This window comes from Toxorhynchites rutilus, chromosome 2, assembly GCF_029784135.1.
Source record: "Toxorhynchites rutilus septentrionalis strain SRP chromosome 2, ASM2978413v1, whole genome shotgun sequence".
Lineage (NCBI taxonomy): Eukaryota > Metazoa > Arthropoda > Insecta > Diptera > Culicidae > Toxorhynchites > Toxorhynchites rutilus.
The window spans coordinates 315,499,392-315,524,651 of NC_073745.1; the positions used below are offsets into that span (position 1 = coordinate 315,499,392).

General features: G+C 38.0%; 3 protein-coding genes across 3 annotated transcripts in view; 2 read left to right on the top strand and 1 right to left on the bottom strand.

Moving 5' to 3' along the window:
* The first annotated feature begins 1,349 nt into the window (after window positions 1–1,349).
* LOC129768532 (uncharacterized) lies at window positions 1,350–11,376 on the top strand. The gene is made up of 4 exons (XM_055770252.1): window positions 1,350–1,706; window positions 10,861–10,989; window positions 11,050–11,181; window positions 11,246–11,376. Exons 1-4 carry the CDS (start codon window positions 1,494–1,496, stop codon window positions 11,333–11,335), a joined length of 564 nt encoding a protein of 187 aa, XP_055626227.1. The 5' UTR covers window positions 1,350–1,493; the 3' UTR covers window positions 11,336–11,376.
* A 444-nt stretch (window positions 11,377–11,820) lies between these two features.
* On the top strand, window positions 11,821–24,859 carry LOC129768534 (uncharacterized). Its single transcript, XM_055770253.1, has 5 exons — window positions 11,821–11,958; window positions 12,024–12,202; window positions 24,157–24,279; window positions 24,367–24,498; window positions 24,557–24,859. The coding sequence occupies exons 2-5, from the start codon at window positions 12,038–12,040 to the stop codon at window positions 24,641–24,643; spliced, it is 507 nt and encodes a 168-aa protein (XP_055626228.1). The 5' UTR covers window positions 11,821–11,958; window positions 12,024–12,037; the 3' UTR covers window positions 24,644–24,859.
* LOC129768531 (tetraspanin-9) overlaps window positions 24,655–25,260 on the bottom strand; it is a 50,395-nt gene continuing 49,789 nt past the window's right edge. The window contains exon 7 of the mRNA XM_055770251.1: window positions 24,655–25,260. Coding sequence (XP_055626226.1) covers window positions 25,123–25,260 — 138 coding nt within the window. The 3' untranslated portion in view covers window positions 24,655–25,122.

Sequence of the window (25,260 nt, forward strand, 5' to 3'; positions counted from 1 at the left end):
TTTTCATGGTGACCCTAACGCAACTTATAAAAAAAAGCCCTATATCGGTTATTTCTAGAGATAGAAAAAAACTTTGTTCTACAAAGGTGTCTGAAATAACTGAGATTACAACATTGTCGAGCTATGTTTACCTCTATCTATAAAGATAAGAAAGTTATATTTTTTATTTCACCGACATTTTTGGTCACCCTATTTTTGATAACATAAAAATGAGCGCTCTATCATATGTAACAACTTGGTCGAAGACAGTTTTTGTCTAGAGATAAACTGTTCAGCTCTAAATGCTAATTTCCACTTAAATGCCACTCCTGGACCAATGTGCATTGGTGTCACCCCTTTGAGGACGACACCGACACCCGGAGTGGACCGCCTCCGTACACTACGCCACTGCATCCATGTAAACTTCATATTGAATGCAATTAATGATGAAACCATTCTGTGTTTACCAACACAAATAAACTTCACCTACTACTCCACCTTGTTATATGAAGCACTGCAGTTCACTCATACAATGTGTTCTTGTTTGCAAGCTTGTGTACAATCATATGACTCGCTAGCTGAATGTTATCATTGATCATGTCGATCAATAATTCCTGCTTAACTTTTCAATAGGACCTATCTGTTTTGATCGATTCTCTTCATTGACTTTCTCTTTCGATAATCACGGCCTTATAAACAGATTTTGCGCCAGTTTTGCTATAGAGGCGAATGAACTGCAAAGTTTAAAGCCTCTTAAAAACAAAGAAAGAAGAAGAAGTTTTGCCACATAGTTTGATAAACGAGATTTCCCTCCACACTCCCGATTATCGAACACTTCAGAGAATGCTTTTACCGCTGAGTTATTAACGGTAGAAACTGTCGATGAAGAGAATCTATCAAAACAGATAGGTCCTATTGGAAAGTGAGGCGTGAATTCGTTTCGATTCGATAATCAAAGCCATTGTGCAAAAATTATTCCTCTTTCCTTGAGTCCAATTCGTAAACAACGAATTTTGCAACCATTACGGTGTGGGTGAATCTCATAACGAATGGCGATAAAGCATTCATGGAATGAAGCGCATGCCTTCATATACACACACACACACCCGCATCGAACTTGAAGTCCTTCGCTGGTGGATCGTATACATAATACATGAGGTAATAATGAGTTGATCAGTTGGAGTTGAACAAAAAACTATTGCATTTCGTTCAACACACTAACTAGTCCCAAAGCTTCACCAAAACTCTGACGAGACCCTCACCAGTAGTAGTCTGCTTTTACACGATCGCTGATCACCGATCACCGATCGGCGAATGGCGATCCACCCAGCGTGAATGATGCTGCTGTTGGATGAATGTTCGAAATGTTCGCATTGGTGAGAGGCGCCAGTAGTGGCAATGGTAAACTTTTTTTGCCACTCGCAGGTGCCCGATTCTATGAACCACTTCTTAGTTGTCGCTTGAACGACGGTTATGCGCCAACAAGTTCTCCGCGCGACGGCGGTGGCTTCTGAATGTGGTTGAGCAGTGAAATTACGACAGGAAAAATGTCAAAATCGCGGGTGTTAATTGTGCTGATGGTCGCGACGAATGTTCAATTCTTGGCAGTTCAAAGTGCACCACTCGGGAAGAACGCCTTCGCAAACCAAAGCAGTGACAGGTCGAAGTTCTGGGACAAGGCCTACGACGAGGAGTTCACAAAAGTGCCATATGTTGGAAATAACCCCGTAAGTGAAATTGCTTTAACTGCTGCAAAGTGTGCGAGGGGTGAAGCGTTTAAGCAGCGATTACGGTTTCGCGCGGATCGTTAAGTGTGCTTACTTGTGGGTACATGAAATCTGTACGCAATCACCTTGCAAGGCTGTGTTGTTCAGTTGTGTAATGTGGATTAGCAATAACCACAACGTTGTGGGCCATGTTAAACCAGTAGTCATCGTACGAAAAAAAGCGTGTTCTGTTGTACCCATGTCATTGTGTCGTTGTTTCGAATTGCTTGTCATGTTAAGCTTCGCTGGAAATTGAGTTATATATGGTTTTGCCATTGACTTTGTCTAAAATATTTGATGAAGTCTGCTGGAACTTCTTCCAGAGACGAGAACGAGAATGAAGCTGAATGCGGGAATAATTAAATTCAAGAAGCACACACAGCGTATCATTTTTACGACTCACTGATATGCAAATTTGAACTGACGAGATCGAAAATTCGTATTTTAGATAAACGGTACTGAGCGTGAACCCTTCACTTCTCCCAGTTAATGGGAATGTGATGTTTTTGTCTGTTCTTGCATTGGTTTAATAACTATTAGCGACCGTTTGAGAAATGTTACGCATGTAAATCCTTCCTATTTCCCTATCATGTAAATGTAAGAATTGGATCATCGTCTGAGCTGCTAACTATTGGAATTTTTCCTCCGTTTCTTTTCGTAAATGATTACTTATTCTTATACAGCCATTCCATGCCAAACCGATATAGTCATCCTCAGATTTTCATGAAAGAAAATAAATTTGGAATTTTAATGTTGGTTGCTTCGTGAAATTTCACATCAATAACTGATCATGCATTGTGAAACATTGAGCACAAGTGTAAGTGTGAAATTATGTATGGTAGCGGTAGCGTTAAAATGACCTTAGATATGAAACGATTTATTTTAATTTCTCGAGAACGGATCGTTCGGTTTAAGCCATCTGTTTTGTTGTGTTCATTTTCCCCCAAGGAAAGTTCATATGGCGAGAAAAATTTGAAATGTGACGGAACATTCGGAAAAGTGATTTTCCATATGCTCTATACATCGTATTAGGTTCTGTTATTCCAGATGAAATTCACATTTTGGTTTATAGGATCGTGTTCTGTTGGTTTGAAGCGAAAATGGAAATGGGTTGAATAAGCACTCATAAAGTAAAAATTATAAAAGAAAACTACCTTTTCCATTTCAAATATATGTATAAGAAACATGTTTGTTCTAGTGAGAATAACACAGGAGCCATCTCGTTCACCTTCTGCATCTTCCATCGTGATACGCACCATTCAACGACTAATCACCATCCTTCTGTCATGATCACTCGGTTGTAAACACTGATGGAGTGAACAAATAAGCTCAACAACCAAACAAATCGTCTCTCCTCAGGGCGACCAAATCATTATCAAAGAGTTTAACGATGTAATTTTTCAAACACATCCAAAATCAGCATGCAACAGATAACCTAACAGAATCCTATGTCAACTATGCGGTCGTGTCTCGGACACAATCCTCCAGTGACATTTTTCTTGAAAGCTGAGGTGTTTTTACATAACATATTTTAAAAAAAAGTAGAAGGGTCTGAGCATAAGGGGAACGGACGGAAGTTTGACGTAGGACTGTGATTGTTCAGAACAATTGTTTTTTAAAAAGTACTTCTTCATTGTTCAGAAAACTGAAACTCTTGAAACTCCAAAGAGTAGCCCTGAAAAGGGCCGTTTGTTATATATACTCATACCTGTCAAACTATCAAAATCGAGTCGTATAGGTTCTACTGCTCAATCTATCATAGGATAAATTGAATTATTGAGAATTATGAATATGAGTCATGTAGAGTATTATTATTTCATTTCGTTTCATTTTTTTGATGCGATGTAATGCCGATCTCAATCAGTCCTCGCATGATAATCGCTGGCATCCTCCTAGTATTGATATCATTGTACAATTGCCCATGTTGCTGCAGCCCGGAAGACACTCGCCTCAGATGTTCGTCACCCCGTCATATACAGAACTCATTCGCTAACTGAACTATCTTCAACTGGACTTATCAATAACAGAGCGTACGTTAACTGGGTTGCAAAGCAGTTATGTATTAATAGTAGATATCGTCATCAATTTTAAGTACTGCTTTTGCTGTTTTGTAGTTCCGTTAGCGAGTAAAAATCGATAATTGTATTGATTTCCCGACCCTATTAATGAACTATCACTGTATGGGTGACACTTTCCTCGTTGCTTTTTGATTTGATTTGAGTGATGCACGAAATCTTTTTTTTTATCCCATTTATTTATTTGAGGCTCATTAGCATTTTAGCTGTAACAGAGCCGAATTTTAATCGTGTACATGTCACATGATTATCATATCTATAATTAGCACATTACACACAGTTGCCATTCGCCAGTATTCCTTCTATACCATTACATATGGTACATTCACACAATAGCCATTTAGGCGTAAGAGTTTTCTATCTGTTCTTCCATTATCCAGTTAGACCGGACAGCGGAGACAGTTGATTGATCATTGTTGAGTTATTTATTGCACGAAATCTTGCATCTGATTATTTCAATATGTCGAAAAAGATTTTGCTAATTTGTTTGATAGAACGAATTATTGCACACAATTTTGTGTTGCATACAGCATTCATAGGAAGTTGAAAGGCGTCGTGCAAAATTACGTAACACTAAAAATCCGGATTTTGGACCGCCTCCCCCCCTACGCAATTTCCTATCTCTAATATACAGAAAGTAACGCAACCTCGACCTCTTCCCCCCTTATCGCGTTACGTAACTTGTGCACGACGCCAAAGAAAGAATGCATAATACATGATTTTCCTTCGCATTCGCTCGCAAAACATACCTCTTTTATTTGTTAAATTTCTCACTTGTTTTATTATTTCCACTGTTGATGTCTCAAGCAAAAAAAATTATGGATAAATTTGCTGTCCAATAGTATATATTATAACATATATCGAAAGAACGATTCTGCGCAATATGCAATTGAAAACTCTTAATAAACGTTACATTTTTTGTAAAGTGACCCCCCTATATAGAAATCAAAGACGTAATCCTACGTCAACAGAGAGGCCTATTTTTTCGTTTTTGGGTTATGATTTTTCAAAGTTAACCGATGGTCCAATAAACGATTTTTCCCCCTTTATTCAAAAATTATTTTTTCAAAAATTCATAACTTTTGACTACTGGACTGATTGAGATGATGATCGACATATCGAATTGAAAGCAATGAGCCAGTCAACTTGTCTTCTAAACTTGCGGATAAAATGGATTCTAGTCGCACAGATCAAGTCTTGTTGCATAGGAATATTGAACGAAGACTGAAAACATTAAAATGGTGATGAACACCGTGGATACGATGTGGTGACCAAGTGGTGAATTGTGGTATGGCGATCCGTGAACTTGTGAAGTTAATATTGAATGGTGACCAATGGAGAAACGAAGGAAACAATATTAACATATTGCGGACCGCTCACGAGTTTTCTCGAGTTTCGCGTTCCGTCTGTTACGGATGGATCGCGAAATAATCCGTGTTTTCTACACTTGAAAGTCCTTGGTTTGCCAAGAATCTAACAAGGCCTACCTATGGCTCGCCTTCGTCTCATCCACATCGATGTAAACGATCTCATTCGTGGAATCCGAACAAATTAAGCGTTCAAGTTTGCCCCAAAACGTGCGGTCCTTAATGTGTTAAGTGGCAACCACTTTTGTCCAACGGTGAAATAACATTGATAATACGAAATGGCGACTGTGATTAGTTAATAATACGAAACGGCGACCGTTAGTCCACCGAAAAACAATTATTATCCCATAATCTCATCATTGTCATCTCATAGCGGTATTAACCCATTCGCTACGATCGTCATCTATAGACGACATCAGGGTGATACTGCACATCGATCACACCAGCGGGATATGCATACTTTTCGGCGCAGTGCTCCGGATCAGCGGTAGCACTCCGACGGAACACACTGCCGTAATGAAAGGGTTAAGGGTGTATTTTTTCGTGTATGCACTAGGTGTTGGGCGTTTTTTAGAAAAAGATTGATCTTAATAGATCAATTCTCCAAATGGATCAGGGATCGATTCACTGATTAAATCGGTCTCAAAGAATCGATTTTTGCTGAATCAATCTTTGAAAAATCGAATCCCTAGTTTGAAAATGATATTGCAGCGAAAAGAAGAAAGATAGAAGTTGGGTGTCAAAGAACCAATTGTAGAGCGGATAGAGAGCTTTAATTTGGTTGATAGAAATGTTCAAGTTTAATATGAATTTTTTGGATAAAATTCAAAATAACACTTTAAGAACCAGCGACTTTTATGTTTTTCACTTCTAAAATGTTACTTAAATCCATTAATTTGAAAGAAGTGTTTGACTGTATCCTGTATAAAATTTTCTCATCTTTCAAATGGAATCAACAGAATTATCTTATGTAGGATAGAAAGATTTTTTTCATCAAATATGATCCTTTATCACTTTCTGAATGGATTCGGATTTTGTTTTATATGAGAAAGGTATTTTATGACTTTAAGGGAATGAATCGAAAATTAAATTCCTCATTTATGTTCAAAAAACGAAAAATATATGTATAAAAAAAAAATATATATATATATATATATATATATATATATATATATATATGTATATATATATATATATATATATATATATATATATATATATACAGAATTCGATCATACAGTGAAAAGAAATCGTAGACTACATATAATCGAATCCGCACTTTACCTGTAAAGTCACGGCTACTGATTGTGTCAGGGTCGTGAGATCATGCCTAACTCAAGAAGGGATTATCCGATTGAGAATGCTCGAGAGTGATCGTTTCCAATGGATTGATCCAGTTGAATTTCTGGCAGAAATGAAATCATTATGAATGTGTTTCTTAACATCATCCAGAATTTTGTGAACATGTGCAAGTGCGATTTCAGCAATCGAAAATTTTAATTTAGTAATTCAAAATCCAATTCCTGATTGCTTTTCGAAATTCATAATTGGTACCCGATTAACAAACAACTTTGCGCAGTAGCGATCGATGAGATTTCACCAAGGTGCGATTATTGCTAGTTGAAAATAGAAAAAAAAGCCAATTATGTCTAAAACACGAATCCATGGTGACGTAGGACTACGAAATTATTTTTCAATTCACTTACTCATTTCTTCGGGTATTATTTTTGAATTTTAGAATTCATCGAAATTTTATAAATAACACTAGCCCATAAAAAAAGCCACTGCTTTTCGTGGTTTTGTTGAAGCAGTTGAAGTATGTTGATTGATTGTTTAATTTTTCCTTCGCGAGAACAATACACAAACTGGCCGTATGTCATGATTTGTTTCCTTATGTAAGCGTACGAATTGCATTGAGTATTCATGGCGGCGGTCTCTACATGCGGTTTCTCGCCAAATCGTGTTGCGTTGTGATGGTTGACGGAACCTACGACAAAACCAACTATCCTCAACCCCCTGTACAGAATTGTCACGTTGCCAAGCCTAAATTTAGTGTTCCGGACAGTATTTAAAAGTAGAAAATATCGAAATTTACGAGGAAATTCTTGTTCTGGTAGGCGATTTGCGGGTGTGAAGAAAGTTAGCGCTCCCAACATCTTTTCGACAACTCATCTTTTCTGGGATGATTCATTTATTTCTTTTCTCGAAGCACTGCGTGGTCACTTCGAATTTGTGTGATTAGATGGATACCCAATGGATACCCACTTTTGAACGTAACATCTTCTCACGAAAAAAAACCCCTACTTCATCCGAGATTGGATTCGGATATGGCCCCATTTTGTTCAAAGCTAATTATGCGTTAGTGGCTTCAGCCTTGTGGTAAGCTGGTCGATTTCTTTTTCCAGAAACTGAAACCTATTTTGGATCATTATTGCTTGCACTCAACCATAGGTCCCAGACTAAGCTGATCAAATAGTTCAGGAATAAAAACTCGTAAACCCAAAAAATAAACAAAAATACATAATATTTTTTATTGAGTGAATAATAGTGATCTAACAAACATTCTTGGATGTACAGGGTGGGCCATTTAAAGTGGAAGGATTTGTTTTTGCAATAGCAAAGTAAAGAAGTGGAATTTTAAATTTTTTTTTTGAATTTCCTTTATTTTGGCCCAAGGAGATTTGTTCTAACTACTTTTTGATTATGATATCTCGTAAATGACCGCCTCTGGCCTTGACCGCAAAATGTGCCCTTTTTTCGGCATTTTCCATCACTTTGCCCAATGTTTCGGCCGATATGGCAGCAATTTCTTGTCGGATATTGTCTTTCAGCGCAGCCAGGGTCCTTGGTTTACCAGTGTATACCTTGGATTTTAAATATCCCCATAAAAAAAAGTCAGGAGGCGTCAAATCAGGTGATCTCGGTGGCCAGTCATAATCGCCGTTTTTCGACATTAATCTTCCGGGGAACATTTCGCGCAATAATTTGGTCGTGGCAGCCGCTGTATGGCATGTAGCGCCGTTTATACGGAAACATTTTCAAATCAACACGAATTATGCGTCGGAGAGTGGTTCGAGCGATGCCTTACTCTTGCGAACGATGGCGACCTGATGTCGATGGAGTCTCTGCAACACTGGCTCGAACGGCATCAATATTCTCGTCGAAACGTCTTGGTCGTTGTCTGGACAGATGACTGGCATTACCAACACTACCAGACGATATAAATTTGGCATATAATCGACGTATAGTGTTGTCTCCAGGCGATGTTTTAACTTTATTTTTATTTTTCCACGCACGTTTAGTTAACACAATTGAGAAGTTATTTTGAATGTACAGCTGAACAATTTCAGCGCGTTGTTTAGGTGTGTATTGTTCCATGGTTAAAATTGTACTGAAATGACGCTTCCAACGCGGTATGACATTTGTTAATCTGACATCTCTGTCAAAAGTTATGGGGTTGCCAGATGCTTCCACTTTAAATGGCCCACCCTGTACCTGCTTTGCTCCCTACAACTAAAGAATATTGAGATACTGGAGAGATTTTTGCAAAGGAGATTATGATTTTTGGTAATCAAATTTGTCATATTTCAGATCAAAGTTCTGTATGACAATTATCATTGCGTCGTGATTGTTCTGTTGTCCAAATGGTCGGTGTTAAGTCAGACCGGACCATGTGACATTTTTATGATTTCGAGAAAAACGAGTTTGAAGTTTGGTGCTATAAGGGGTTCTAATTGAGCGTTCAAAACAATTGCGATAAGTTATTCCTGCTGTACGCGTTATTTTCCAAATCTGATAAATGCGGAATGTAGCTTACAAGATGTTTAACCTAATGCAATTAATAGCTCGAAATTTGTAATTCTGCGACTTGGTCCGCTCTGACTTAACACCGACCAAATATTCTACTACTATTCTACCAGACAAACACAAAATATAATCATTAAGTTTTACGAGTTCCTTACATTCTAGAAATGTGTTTTTCATTTCAGAAAAATATTTGCACACAACTGTTTGCAAATGGTACGGATTATTATTATTATTTTTTTTAAACAATCGGTCATTGATTCCGACAAAAAAAGTTGTTCGCCGACATTTTAACATTCCATGTGCTGAATCGGTTTTAGGTATTGAAACGGTTCAATATCTGTATACTGCAACTTTTGAAAAGTATGAATCTTGTAGATTGGGTTCATTTGGATTGGCAGCCACCCAATTCTGCCTGTTTGTAACCCTACTCAGGTGGCAGCGATACTCATGAAAAACATGTGTAGAGGGAATGTCTGATTGTGAGAATATTCTGTATTATTTTTTATTTTATTTATTTGTTTGTTAGATAGCATGAGATATTGCATCTTTTAAATTGCTACATAGCATATGGCTTGTTACTACTAACATAACATAAAAAAAATAACAACAATACAATCCAATTATTAGGAAAACAAAAAAAACTATAACAATTATTAAAATCATCCAGGTATTCTTTGCATTGCTTCTTGAATGTTGTCAATGATTTTTGATTTCTCATATGATTGGGAAGAGAATTCCAAAGACAAACACCTCTTACAAATAATGTTTTCCCATGCAGTGGCGTGTGTTGGTAAAACACATTTATTTAGTCTGTCACTTCTGAAAGGCGCCAATTTCTCATACAAATATGTAGGGCATTTTGTAGGGATTATTTTATGAATCAAAAGACAAGAACGAGCTTTGATAAAGTTGTGGGATGAGTACCCCAAAAGTTCGCTTTGTAAATGAGGAACGCTGTCCAGGCAGTTGAGATTGAAAACGAAACGAACACAAGTATTAAGTGCTACCCTTAGCCTGTCCAAAGTTTGCACATTAACCGAAAGCAAAAGAAAGTCACACGATATGAAGAATGTTAAAATGAAACTTTTGAAAAGTCTAAGCTTAGTGTCTTTATTCAAGCAATAACCCTTTAAATTGAAACATGTACATCTTGCCACATTGGGACAAAACAAATTTATCCCATATTCCTTCTGTTCTTCTATTATTTATTTAGACTGGACAGAGGAGACAATTGATATGATCATTGTTGTGTTATAATTATCACAACAACCCGATGTTTCTTGCAGAGCAGATCAGTTTCAAGCAGAGCTTGTATGGATGAAGAGAGGACAGGACTCTGACCGTTAACCTCTCTCCATCGCTGATGATTGTCGTTTGGACGTAGTTGTTCTATAACAATACATAGATGGTACAGATACATCACATTTTTCTCCAAGGCCAATAAATGTTCGAAAGATCGCTAATCGTTGTTTAACAAAAAAAAATTAGTACTCAAAAAACGACGCAAGTTGATTAAAGGCGATGTAATCGAAAATAGCCTAAAAGACGATACTGTCCCGTTCAAAACGGTACGTTTGGTCAGAATTCCATTCCTACTATTTTCATATCCAACTAGAACTACGGGAGGACAAGGGTAGTTCGGAAGGTTTAGGTTCTGTCAAGGTTCTTCTAGGTTCAAAAATTTTTTGATAACCATACCTATAACGAATCCAAACATGAATAATCAATTGTGTCTAATTTGTCCCCTTACGCGTTGAACCACGTTTCGCGATCTCACAGTGCTTCTGCAGTATCGTACACACACAAATGCAATAGAAAATCAGTTTTTTACGATAAATTTTCAAATGTAAAACTTCATTCTCCCAGGTTCCAGCTTTAGAAAAATACAGCAACTCCAAGGATCAGGATAATGCCCAGAAGGAGGTGGATAATTTCCCGTCAAATGTGTATAGCAAATACGATAATATCCAAAAGAAAATCAAGGATTGGTTTGATGTGAGTGGTCATCATCTTTTAGATAAGCTAAATCATGATATATGTTCAATTTACCCTTAGACTGAACCCCTGATCGACAATATCCGTGAGGAAGACAAGTACGGAAATGAAGGTGACCAATTCTACTTCTTCACCAAACCGTTGGTGAAACTCACCGAGACCATGGCTTTGATTACGAACAAAATTATTGCGGTAAGTTGAGATCATCTCCCGAGAGATTAAATTACAATAATTGAATAACGTTTATTCTCGACAGGCCCCACGGGATTTGTTCAAGAGTGCAAAAAAAAGTATATCCGATAAGGTGAACAACATAGGCGGTAGCTTAGTTGGCTTGAGGAAATGACAGTTTGCGTATTAAAAATGCAAAAAACGAAAATCGTTTACTTGCCAATTTCGACCGACTTGTGATATCTGTTCAAAAATTTACGGTTAAGTATACATAGTGTCTATTTGAAATAAGTTATTCTGATACTGCGACCCAGTTTCCCGCTAAGGCCAACAACCGCCAGCGTTATTTCTCATCATCATCTTTCAAGGTTACCGCCGCGTGCTTTCGCAGCATATGCACCTGACAATCGACGATCGACGCAAGCACGAGACGGAGCGGGGTTTCGAATGAATTTCCCGCGCGAGATGAATCCACACGAAACTGAGAGTGTGCATGAACACCGCCATATACGTTTTCGGACCTCTAGTTCATAAGAGCCCACTTAGAAATGATAAAGATAAACAAAAAAAATACACAATACGACTCACACACAAGTGACAAGATGCGAGGCTGACGTGAGGAGAGCGAAATATAAGTCCAAACACATGGAACCAAGAGATCCGTCAATGATGAACCCAAAGTCAAATGGTTGGGTTAGATAATCGACCCTATGCCACCACCACCGTCGTTTTTTGGCAAATCGTAACTAGGCACGAGCTGGCCGCTCGGATTGGATTTACAATTTTTCGACCAATTAAGTCAGTCCATTTTTCACAATCGACCGCGATACAGGACTTGGATTAATCATTTTCGAGTGTTTCAGACCGGCAATCCAAAATGTTTCATCGGCGCAATTTAAACGTTTTGATCGTGTCAATGATTTTAATTCATCAGCAATTGGCACAGGGTAGACCTCAAGAGAAGTCAGTAACTTCCAACAGTGAAGTGGGAAGCAGACGAGCAAATGAGCTGACCAGAGAGACAAAGATTGGGGACTCAAAGGTAGGTCAAGAAACCAATGTGTTCATTTAGATTTTACAAGGTGAAAAAAAAGTTCGAGAAATACAAAGTGTCAATGCTCTGGAAAACAACTGACAAGGTCACCAGAAAAAAGTTCACCGTGTAACACAAGCACTCAAGCGTAATGATATTTCAATGTTTTTCAGAAATACCCATCGAATGATACCAGCTGGGTTGGATTCCAACCGAAATACTTTTCGAAAATTCACCAATTCCTACGCGAGAAGCTCAACTTCAAAGTTTAAAAGAATTTTTTTTAACTCTATTATTTCTGGGAACGAATGTACGCATCGGGCGATAAGCGACAAGAAATCCATTTCCTGGCAAATGAAGACATATGTCTGCTGGGAAGGAGCGGTTCGGGTGTTCGTGTGAAAATTTCAATCCATCCCAAAAGTTTGACCAATTCTCGGAAGGTTTCAAGCCTTTAATGGTGGAAGGAAGGGTGGCGATGCGAGCCGAAGTAGCTCTCAATTGATTGAATTATTCGATAATCAACTGCTACCAGCCAGCTGTCGGTTTTCAATCATGGATTGATTGGGTTTTTGTTGGACCACATATTTGCCATCTTATGTGTGTTTACATGAATTTAAATGAACCGTGTTAACCTATAATCCTTTCGATCCGGACTCGGGGCAAGAAAAATGAAAGAAGAGGATTGAGGTGAATTTTCAGCGAATCTGGGACTTTAGCTTCAAGCATGCGATTAACAACGAACGTAATTCTTTTAGGAGAAAAACGACTTTTTGCGATATTCAGTATTCTATTCATGCAAGGTGATTCAATTTATCGCTTGATTTTATTGTATTTCCAACGGAAAATGCTAAATAAATGGCAGGTAATTGTACGTGTGAAACAAAATTTCTAGAGGTTTATTATTTTGATGTGATAGAAGGACCTCTATTTTTGGGATCGATGTTCTTTCCCAAAAAATTGTCCTCTGTATTTATCTTTTATAGCACTCATGAATCATACAAACTGGTAGAAAATAGAGTGAAAGAGTCTTACTGTACAATTTAACTTTTATTGTTAATTGTTTGTTATTGTTTTATTTTATTACTTTTATTGTAGATATAAGTTGGGTCTTACTGTCCGGTTTACAACCACCCTCATTTTATGTCTCAAAAAATGATGAGCTTACATGCTCTTCTTCTTCGGCAGCCCTAATTTCGGAACGTTCGAGGAACTTTTGAGAAAACAAATCTGAGCTGTCTTGATCAGAATCACAACATAAACTGATTCTATTTCTGCATTAAATTGATTTCTGTTCGCACGGTTCAAGCTAAAATATGCTTAAAGGGTGGAACGATCGAAATCAACTCGAACAAAAAGACGTGCAGTTTGTTTTTTTTTAGTTAAAAAATGAAATTGAGTCCAAATGTCGTGTGGAAAGCAGAAGGCCCGAGACTGAACTACTAATCAATATTATACAAAGAAAAAATAGTCATTTCTAGCTTCCGCTTTGTCAAATCCGAACAGCCGTGTTTTTCGCTTAACCCATCCTGAACTATCTTACGCTTTCCACAGTTTTGCGTCTTCTTCAAGTTCTGCTTGGCAATGGCCCAATATTTCTCTATGGAGCGAAGCTCTGGGTTCCACCACATCACCATCACGTTGGTTCATTTTCATTTGTTGTATCACAATCGTATCATTCTGCCGTCTTTTTTACGTGATGGTACTACGCCAAATCCAGCCAAGAGGAATGGGTTAGTCGAGTATGTTGAGGAAAGGCAACAGATGTTTCCCCAAGCATTCCTGGAAAATTGATGGTTCCGATTACGAAGTAAATATCGCTTGTCCAACCGCAGGTGCAAATTGCCTGCCAAGCTGGGTATTTTGAGGAACTTGTTTAGTTTCATGGTCTTGAAGATGTCTGCCACCTATTTTCCGTCGCCGTGTAAACTGCCTGTCCCGGGAGTTGCTTGAAGTCCGTTTTTGCCAACATTGTGTGTCAGAACCTTGAATTTTCGCATAGTGCTGGATTTTGAAGCGATGTTCCTCTTAATTGGACGCCATTTTGAAAACTGAAGAGCAAACGACAATATCAAAATAGAGAATCATTTTTCACACACAACCCTACAGAATGATGAATATTTGAGTTTATTAAATGCACACTCAAAATAAATACGTTATAGAACTTAGAACAACTTAGAATATAGGTCCCACCCTATATTCCAGTTTTTGAATACTTAAGTTGCTAAGCTTACTATTTTAATAAATGTGAGTCTGCGGCTCGGTGCACTGGTTCGCAATGTTCTTCGCTGGTGGTGTATCATGCCTAAAGCCTGTTTCAGTTAGAATTTGAACGCATAAAGTAGAACATTTCTCAGCATAGAAATATGTACGAAAAAGGGAAGAAATTCATTCTGTAGGGTTTTTAATTAACTTTAAAAAAAAAACATGAAAATTACTCGTCAGCTATGTGTGTGAAATATTCCAAGCAGAAATTAGGTTGTTTGTTTTTTTTTCATTAAAGTTTGTATGTGTGCAAAAGGACATTAGAACCTTTCGGAGGGACAACTCGAAATTACATGGAGACATGAGTGGTCAGCCCGGAACTACTTAGTTAGCAGAAACCTACAAGTAGCAGTACGGATCGGGACGACCGTATGATGAAACGGAATAATAAAACTGGATATGCGCGGATGGGGACGACCGCACAAACGGCTACGACTCGAGACGACCGTATGAGTACAAATGAAAATGAAAAAAATGTGGATCGGGACGACCGTATAAAAAATGATAATGATAAGAATGCGGATCGGGATGACCGTGCTGTAAAAATGAAAGTAAAATTATTTGCGAGACGGAAGCGCAGAACAAGTACGGCTCGGGACGACCGTATGAAGAACAGAACTTGACGTCTTTTTTTATTCAATTCTTTTTTTTCGGAGAAGAGAGAAGATGGTATGCACAGTTCCTGCAACACGGGCATCGCCAGTTTAGCGATAAAGTGGGCTTGACACTCGACACACTTTCCGCCGTGCAAGGAAGCTTTCTTCACTACCGTAATCTCGCAAACTGACGCAAGCGCCAGAGGTAAGAATTTTCAGTACGGGACTTTTTGTAAAATTGCATGTATAATAAGCATACGCGTACATTACGAAAATCTGATCTGTACAAAATGTGTATTGTTGATGGAAAAACATTGCAATCGGCTTGATTTTTCAAAAAATGCAGTTTTTTTCAAGCTATGCCACCAACGCCAGTTTGTTGCGGTAACAGCAAATTTAAATCGCTGTGTCCACAACCGATTGGCGTTCATCCATCAAAGTATGCAAGAATCTGTGTCCAATTATTTTCTCCAACATGCTGCCGTTGAGTGAAGCATCAGGAAGCATCAGGGAGAAGAATTCACACACTTCTCCAACTTTGTAGCAAGCGTTAACGTAGTTGAGAACCGGATTGTAATAATTATGGACAGCACCAATTTTTTCGAATTCAAAATGCAATTGAAACCATCCGTGTTAAATAACATAAAGCCGTCCGAAATTATCCGAAGTAAAACAGATACAGTTTACGCGAGGATGTTTTGAGTTTTGTTACAAGATGCGTTTCGTTTCGTTTGGAGCATTTAGAAGAGTGCTGCTGTTCACCAAATCCGACATTTACCCTTCAATCAACACTCAGCTTCAATTTATCCGAAAGAGGAATTGAACAGACGAGGAAAGTAAACATCGTCAAGAAGCATTGTCCCTTGATGCCTGAAGAAAAAAGACACTACATATTAGGGAATCCTTGTAATCAACAATTAAATTGATGAGTTTGAACTATTTAGTTCTAATCTTTATGAGCTATATGTGAGAACAGCAATACACTTCAATCTAGGATAAACTTTACTTTAAGATGAGTATGATTTTATGTATTTAAAGTACGTGGTTTTGTGAGCTTCTTAGTACATGATTTGTAATTCTGAAACAAAATTGCTATTATAAAAGTAACATTATATGGGGATGGACTGTTTTTGATTAAAATATTTGGCATGACAAGCTTTTCGGAAAAGTGTTTTTTTTACAAGAAAGAAGGCATGTGACTTTTATTATGCTTTATTATGCTATTATGCCACATCATAGTGGAAATGGCGCTTGCGCCACTCCGTTTTCAAGCTTTTACGGAGTCATTTTTTCACATTTCTGTAAATTTTCACAATTGTTTGGAAGGATTTGGTATTCTTTATCGATCTATAACAAAAAAAGTAAAATGTCAATGTTGGCGATTGCGTCACTTTGCGAGATTACGGCAGTTCAGGTGTCTCCCCTAATGTTGAAACTTCTGATTGAACGATCAAGTTCTTAACGTTGGTGGCCGATGAAAACGTACTTGTGCTGGATCAGCGCAACTTCTATTTAGTGTTAAATATATCTTGGTATTCAAATCGACTAATTTCCCTTTAATAGTAGGCGATTTGAATACAGGCTCGTGATTTGCTTCATTACTTTAGACTGCCCTCCTACGCGTTTTTACGAGTTGATTGATAGTTCAGCTGACTATGTCCTAATTTGAAAAAATAATGTAGATGATAATGATTATGATCATAGAAGTTGTGGAGGAAAACTTTCCGATTATTGTCAAATGGTGTGTTTATATTGTAAATATAAATCAGGTTTTCTAGATTTTCCAGATTTATGTGATGAATTAATATAAGATAGATTTTCTCATTGCTATTGTGGACGAAAGCTTTTTGCAATTCTTATGCTTGAGCTTGTTGTCTTCTGTTGAATTTGTTCTAATCCGGCTTGGTCAATTTGTCTTTCAGATTTTCGCTTGATTTCCGTATAAAATTTTTGTAACTGTTTCGGGGTGTGTAATGTGAATGAATGAATGGAATAATTGTGTTCCACCACGACCACGTTGAAAATATTATGGGCCGAAAAGTGAGGAGTGACTTACTTTTGGATTATATGAGGTTCTAGGGCGATAGAAGGTAATGTCTCCACGGGCCAAAAGAAGTGAATATTTTCTATATAGAGTTAAATATACCTAGGTACTCAAATCGTATAATTTCCCTTTGATATCAGGTGATAGAATGCAGGACCTTTATTCATCACAAGAGAGCTCGATACAACAAAGAAGGTAACTGTTTCCTATATTGCTTTCTCAATATGAACAGCATGTCGAGATCTAATGAGAATCATGCTCCCATACTTACTGAATTTGTCAATGCTCGAAGAAAAATAGTATTATTATATTAGAAAAATATCTGTGCGAAGGATTTGGTGGGGTTTATTAAGAACAAGTGTTTTCCTGACTCATCTGCGTCTATAACATCTCGTAATATACAGGGTTTTCCAATTCGGGCTTCCGAAAGTATACAGCCCTGCGCTGACAACCGTTTGACATAGCTGTCAACCAAAGCGTCATATCGTTAGTTGAATGTCTGCCATTTTACAATATGGATCGTTTTAGCATCGCACAACGTGTTAATTTTGTTAAATTATACTATAAAAATGATGAAAAACCGGCAAATGTTTTTCGAACATTACTGACGGATTTTGGTCGTCATGGACGGCCTACAGAGCACACAATCGCTAATGTAGTGCGTAAATTCGAACAAACTGGATTCGTAGCGGATATTGTGAAACCTGTGCATCATCGTAATGTGCGTTCGGCCGAAAATATTGCTGCTGTTGCTGCCAGTGTGGAGGATGACCCGAATGTTTCGATTCCACGGCGTGCTCAGCAATTGGACTTGTCAAACACATCATTGTGGCGAATTTTGCATTTGGACTTGCACCTACATCCATATAAAGTCGAACTGGTACAAAAATTAGAGCGTGGTGACCATGGAATTTCGCGTTTTGGTGATGCCAATTGGCCGTCCAGATCATGCGATTTGAACCCGCTAGACTTTTTTTTGTGGGTTTATGCGAAAGACCGTGTCTATGCCAACTCTCCGCAAACTCTTGAACATTTGAAAGAGAACATTCGTGAAGTTATGACCGAGATACCGCCCCATATGTGCCGAAAAGTCATCGAAAATTACCTGTTCCGGATCAAGGTGTGCGAGGAAGCCCTAGGTGGACATTTGAATGATGTTGTATTTCACACATAATGGCATAAACCAAACTTTAATTTGAAATAAAAGTTTCATCGAAATTCGAACTCAAAGTGTGTTTTATTTAAATTTACTTTCGGAATTTAAAGTTGGAAAACCCTGTAGTTTAAGTGAGACAAATCTTGAGGAGTCCTGGCCTGCAGAAATATTTTTTTGAACACATCTTGGATTCGTTCTAGAATTGTTTCAAAAGTATTTAACACGGTGATTTTTGTTTGTTTTGTTCTTCTGGTTAAAATTCAATGATTGCCTGGAAACGGGATTATTATTACTGTTTCTGGGTTGGTCGTGGTAGTTTCAATTATTATTTGAAAATAGAAGCTATTCAACGGTGCTTCTGTTGACATAACGTAGCTGGAATCGTCGTCTTCTATGGAGTGTGGTGGCAGAGTGGGTAATAAAAAATTGGTCTGAACGCGGCTTAAGCAGCCCTCCGACAGGCTGGGTTAGCTGAAAGCTGAAAGGTGAACACTTTGGCAGTTGTTGATCCTTACTGACAGCTGAGATGTGGGCACAGTCGGAACGATAGACAATGCTACTCGACTGCGTTGAGGCATCAGCTACGACAACCATAATGATACTCTCGGATGTTCATATGTTGTTTATTTGAAGTTTTTGGAGAAATATTGTATGTTGGTGGCTAGTGGTCTTATCTTTCTCACCTATACATAGGTATCCTCCACTGAATAGTTCAAACCCCAAACAATCGCAAGCAGTTACTGTTGTGTGGCACTATGCGATTCCTCAGTCTTGTTTAAAGTTTTAGACGCAAACTGTGTCGATATATCGTTAATATGATTTCATTGACTCAAAACAGCACCAATCGAAAAATTAGATGCGTCGATCCTCGAAACAAAAAAGTTTAGAGAAATTTTATGTTTTCTAAAATTTTGTCAGCCCTATTTACTCAGCGGATTCTTAATTTCTGTAATGAGCGCGAAAAATGGTTCGAAACCGAGTAAAACCAGATGGGCCAACCACAGAAGCCGAGCCGGCTGCGAACGGCCGAAGGAATCAGGTTGAGCACAGATGCTCTATGTAAACAAAACACCGTTGTCCAATGTGATGCCGTAACACGTCATTTATAGATCACCGAAAGATGACCGGTGCAAATGGAATACGAACGAATTTGTATTAACCACAATCAACTAATCTTTCATTTTAATCTGATGAAAACTAGATTCATGATCGAGAGTAGTAAAATATTTATAGGAAACTAGCTGACCCGGAAAACTTTGTTATGCCAAATAAATTATTTCTAGTGAATATTTTGGTGATTGTATAAACCACAATAACTAATATATTATAAGTATGTTTAAATGGTTTTACGTTTTTCATCCATTCGTTGATCAAGATCAAACTGATGTTTTTGATGTAAAGTTTTAATATTTTACATATTAATAAAAAATAAATAATTGCTATATGTAAAATATGTTGTGAGAGCATGTAATATATTTTTGTCTCAAAGTAGAAAATGAAATAAAGAAAATCAATATTAATTTTGTTCAATTACGATCTCGTTAGTGAAAAACAACGTTTCTGAATGGACCGCCAAATTTATGACTGTTCATGAATTATGAAAATAAATATATGACATTGGTGGTAATATACCTGCTAATTTGTTGGCGCATTATTTCATCGTTGTCATTCAATCGAGAAATAGTTACATATTCTGAGTTTGAAACACAGCCATATTGCTTCATTTATTCACGAACCTTTAATTGGATTTACTGATTTTCGCCGAACAACGGAACTCAACATTAATCCATTAATACCCAATACCAGTCCGTCAACGTCTGCGTTACTGATATTAGTCGATCACCACATGGACCATGAACCATGTTTGTGGGAACAATACCAAACACTAACCCATATTCCGGAATCCGATTGGTCTGAAGGCCGATCGGATTCCACGATTCGAATGAAATCGACTTTTGCATACTCAAATCTGTTCGACTCAAATTTAATCGATCTTTGGAAATGTGGCAAACTGGCCTTGATGAAAAATAGAAGTTGTGAAGCAATTTACTTTCTAACGGTTGGCAGACCGGAAACAATTTCATATTGTTAACATTTGAATGAAGATTATTACTTTATGTCATTTAGATGACATAGATGACATAGTCCTGACCCTAACTCAACTTTTTTTTTCTATATTATTTAACTGCATTTCCGCTAAAACTTTATCCATAATATAAAAACATTATCAGACACAATTTTCACCCACTAGCAGAAAACGTGTTACTGTGTTACATACAAAACACCCGAAAATCCGTTTCTATTTTTACAGAGATTGAACCCGAAGCTCAATGTCGTCCAAGTCAAATTGCCATGCATTATCACATTATCACAACTTGATTGGACTTGAGTCGAACGGATTACAGAATGAAAAACACGATCCGTTCGAGTTATTCTGACTCGATCGTATTTTAGAAGACGGGTGAGTAGTTGATCAGTAGATGGATCTGGAATTTCCGAGGCCTTTACGCTGTTGATTTCCATAACAATGCATTGCGTTTTAACCTGGCAATAGCAGATGCTGTGTCGGTGTTGCTTTTGATACCTTCTCGCAGGTGAAATTATTCGTCCTCATTCTACTTCTGTCGATTGTGTCGTAGGAATCGCAGTCGTTCACCCCCTACCTTCGCATATATGCCGACCATGAATTGTTGGCACAACTCACGACATCGTAGAATGACGTTGCCCTAGCTGCGTTGAATCATCGTTCGATAATAAAAATCCATCGAGCTCTATTGTTTGTTTCGTCTCTTGGAACTACATATAAATTTTCCAGTTACTTCCGCATGTGTGGGTTCGATGAAGCTACGTAGCGCCATTTGTCATTCAATAACGTAAATAATTTCGTCCTGTTGGAAAATTGAGCGGTGGTTGTTTTTTCATTTGGATATTGTGTTTACAAAAGTACTAAAATCGCGAAATAAAAAATATAAAAGGGACGGCATTAAAAGCATGAAAATTTGGGTTTTTATGTTCTTATGTAATTTTGAAAAATACGCAAAAAGAAAATTCAATTTATTCAGAAAAAACCTTTTTATTTGCATGGTGTCACACTAATCGGTATTCAATATACGGTGATCGGTATCCTAGCGGTATGTAATATAGTTTACGACCTATTCACATGCCTAACAAACGTTTTGTGCATAATTTCATTAAAAACCGCCGAACCGTTTCGGAGGAGTTCGGCCACGAACATCGTGAAACGAGATTTTTATATATATAGAGAAGAGATAACATATGATGACAACCTCTCTACAGAGCGTTAACCGCGTATGGTGAAGGCCCGGCTCAGCACCGTCTCATCAGCCTGCGTATGAGATGCGATAGGGCATGTTTGGACTGCATGGCGGAACATCGTCCTGGTAGCCTGCATGCGAGATGTTTAATGGATTCATATCCTATTCCAATGGATATATAATCATCGATGGATAAATAAATAAGAGGATATTCCAGTCTAGAAATCTGAAACTAAATTTGTTTCATATTTTTGGAGTTTAGACATTGAAAAATATATATTATTCACCAAGCTATAGCTATTTCAGTAATACGGTATCTAATCCAGTACGAACTTGATTCAAAGCTTCAAACGCGTTTTTCTCGGAACTAGTTCTAGATCAAGTTCAAGAACTAGAACTAGTTCAAGTTGGCATACACGATATCTCAAGTTCTACTGAACCAATTTATTCCAAATTTGATTTGAATAATTCTGTATATATTAGGCTGTCAAAATAAGTCCTGCGGTATTTCCGCGAGGTGTCGTTGTAAGCGCGTAGTTCTAGTTGTATTCATTGTATCGAGTCATACTATAGCTTGTTGGAAAGGTTTTTTTGCGCGCTATAATATAGTCCTTGACAGTGTCTTGTTTGGTTAAGTTGTTCGTGAGTTATAGTGTCGCAAATATGGAGCAAAATAAAGAGAAAATCCGACATATTTTACAGTACTACTATGACAAAGGCAAAAATGCATCTCAAGCTGCCAATAAAATTTGTGCAGTTTATGGACTCGATATAGTTTCCATTTCCACCGTACAACGATGGTTTCAACGTTTTCGTTCTGGTGTAGAGGTCGTCGAAGATGCGCCACGCTCCGGAAGACCTGTCGTCGAAAATTGCGACAAAATCGTTGAATTAGCCGAGAAAAACCGGCATAGTAGCAGCCGTAGCATCGGCCAAGAGCTGGGGATAAGTCATCAAACCGTTATTAACCATTTGAAGAAGCTTGGATTCACAAAGAAGCTCGATGTGTGGGTGCCATACACGTTGACGCAAAAAAACATTTTTGACCGTATCGACGCATGTGATTCGCTGCTGATTCGCAACAAAATCGACCCGTTTCTGAAGCGGATGGTGATTGGCGATGAAAAGTGGGTCACTTGCGACAACGTGAAGCGCAAACGGTCGTGGTCGAAGCCCGCTGAAGCGGCTCAGACGGTGGCCAAGCCCTCATTAACGGCCAGGAAGGTTCTGCTGTGTGTTTGGTGGGATTGTCAAGGAATAATCTATTATGAGCTGCTTCCCTATGGCCAGACGCTCAATTCGGACCTGTACTGCCAACAACTGGACCGCTTGAAGGTAGCACTCATGAAGAAGAGGCCATCTTTGATAAACAGAGGCCGCATTGTCTTCCATCAGGACAACGCAGGCCACACACTTCTTTGGTGACGCGCCAGAAGCTCCGGGAGCTCGGATGGGAGGTTCTTTTGTATCCGCCTTATAGCCCGGACCTTGCACCAAGTGACTACCACCTGTTTTTGTCCATGGCGAACGAGCTAGGTAGTCAGAAGTTAGCAACAAAAAAACTCACACGGTGATTGAAATGTCTTTTTGCGACATTTGGTTGTGGGACAAATCACGAATACACTGCCACTTCGTAATGGTTATCACGCATACGTTACTTCAAATCAGAATCTACTTCCAGCTCCGAAATTCGGAATTCTTTCATCTGTGTCAGAACACTGAGAACCGTTAAAACTGTACTGGTCTTTAGAATGAGAATCTGCAGTTGGAATCGTAACTGAGATCTAAGTACGCAATCAGGAATACTCCAGATTCCAGATTGTGTTCAGAACAGAGAAAATGGTCATAAGAAACCAATCATGGTTATGGAACCTTAAAATGTTGTCTTCATTTCAAATCAAGGTTCAAGATTTGTTTTTTTGAAATTTTTAATTTGTATCTGGAATCCAAACATGGATCTGCAATCTGTATCTGTAATTTTTAGTTTGTATTCTGAATACAACATCAACCGTATCTAGTATCTGGGAAAATTTGTAGCTTGGATTCACAATCCCAACCTGAGTTTTGCGACCTGTGTTGTGGATCTGTGGTCTTGATCTAGAGCCTAGAATCTGCAGTTCGGGATCTGGATGAATCTCAGAAAATTCAAATCAATCATCAATTATACTAATTCAAATACTACTATTCCGCTAGAGTTCTTTCCGGGAAATTTATATATATTTGTATCCTTCTAACAGACATTCATTTTAGCATATTTTTCACCGGATTCCGGGTTATCTTGTTTATTTAAACTGAAAGTCGAGAAATTTATCGCCAGGTTAAATTAAATGGATGATTTTTGTACGGAAATTGCCGGAAGTATCAATAGGTACAAAAATGAAAGAGTAAATAGACCTCCATGAAAGTCTGTGTCGCTAATTTCTATAAATGATCTATCACCAAATAACATATCGCCTTTCTCCTTTTTTTTTAGCGAATAAACAATCCAAATACAAGTTTACTAACTAAAACACCCCACGAGAATTTAAACTGTTACAGCCCTAGAAATAATTCCTAAAGTTTTCGAATATTCTATGTATTTAATACTCTGACCAAGACGATTATTAATTGATACGATCATTTCAAAGGTTTTCGGTCTACTGCACAACGAATCCGAAAACAAGGAAGCCAAACTGGAAAAAGAGGACCTGACCTCCAAGATATATTCTTTCTACGACAATATTCAGCAAAAAATTATCGACGCATTGAACGTATGTACTCTATCCTAGTATTTATATAATATCCTATTTCTATCAGTTATTTTTTTCGAACATATCAACAACTCTTCTCCCAAATAGCCCGGAGCGGTCGTGGACAAGGCAACCCCCAAAGATTACAAGCCAAACCCAATAGAGGATTATCAGGCGTTCCGAGAAGGAATCATCAAAGTGGTAGATGCCCTAACCAAACAGCTGAATGCGGCCATTGAGGTGATCTGTTACAAATAGCATGCTCTTACCTAATAATTATTGTTTGATCACTTCTCAGGCTCCCAAAGAACTTTTCAACAAGGCGAAGAAAGGTCTTACGAAATCCGTCAACGAAATCGGCTCCAAACTGGTTGGATTGGAATGAAACACTGAAACGCTGGAGTATATCATCGTTTATTTTGGTCACTGTGTAAATACAATGCTGCAACTTTGGAATGTCTCTCTTGCTGGCTAATGAACAATTTACTCCCTAGTGGAAGCCCTTCGATCTCCTCATGCATGCATGATAAAATATAATCATTAATCTACGCTAATCTTCGCGCACTTGTTCCAGTTTGTTGAAAATAAATCTATCCTTGTCGTCGTTTTGTTTTGCATGAACGATGTCCTGCTACGGATCTTAACTCTATATTGTTTTCTATCGTTTTCATAAATTAACATTGGCTCATCTACAGATAGAAGTAACCATCTTTGTATGTTATCTTCAATTTTTGGCACAGCTTCTCTCTTAATCTAACAACTCGTTGTTATCTCGGCAGAAAAAAATAGAATTATAATGAGTATTTTTTCGCCTGCGATGTGTATGTTTTTGTGGGTCCCCTCCGTATGTGCACCACTTCGCTTTCAATCGTCCAAATACGTGCCGGAACTGTTCCGATTCAGGGTGGTATCAACAGTGGGCGAGTAGGATTTGTACGTTTTCGAGGACCGCTTGTGCTTCACGGTACAGAACAGGAGCATCGATGAGATGAGACCAAATAG

Bases quoted from the DNA above. Each gene is read 5' to 3' on its own strand.
- LOC129768532 (XM_055770252.1), top strand. From the start codon at position 1,494: ATGTGGTTGAGCAGTGAAATTACGACAGGAAAAATGTCAAAATCGCGG. The intron at 1,707-10,860 runs GTAAGTGAAATT...TCATTCTCCCAG, and splicing joins CATATGTTGGAAATAACCCC to GTTCCAGCTTTAGAAAAATA. The intron at 10,990-11,049 runs GTGAGTGGTCAT...ATTTACCCTTAG, and splicing joins AAATCAAGGATTGGTTTGAT to ACTGAACCCCTGATCGACAA.
- LOC129768534 (XM_055770253.1), top strand. From the start codon at position 12,038: ATGTTTCATCGGCGCAATTTAAACGTTTTGATCGTGTCAATGATTTTA. The intron at 12,203-24,156 runs GTAGGTCAAGAA...ATCATTTCAAAG, and splicing joins CAAAGATTGGGGACTCAAAG to GTTTTCGGTCTACTGCACAA. The intron at 24,280-24,366 runs GTATGTACTCTA...TCTCCCAAATAG, and splicing joins AAATTATCGACGCATTGAAC to CCCGGAGCGGTCGTGGACAA.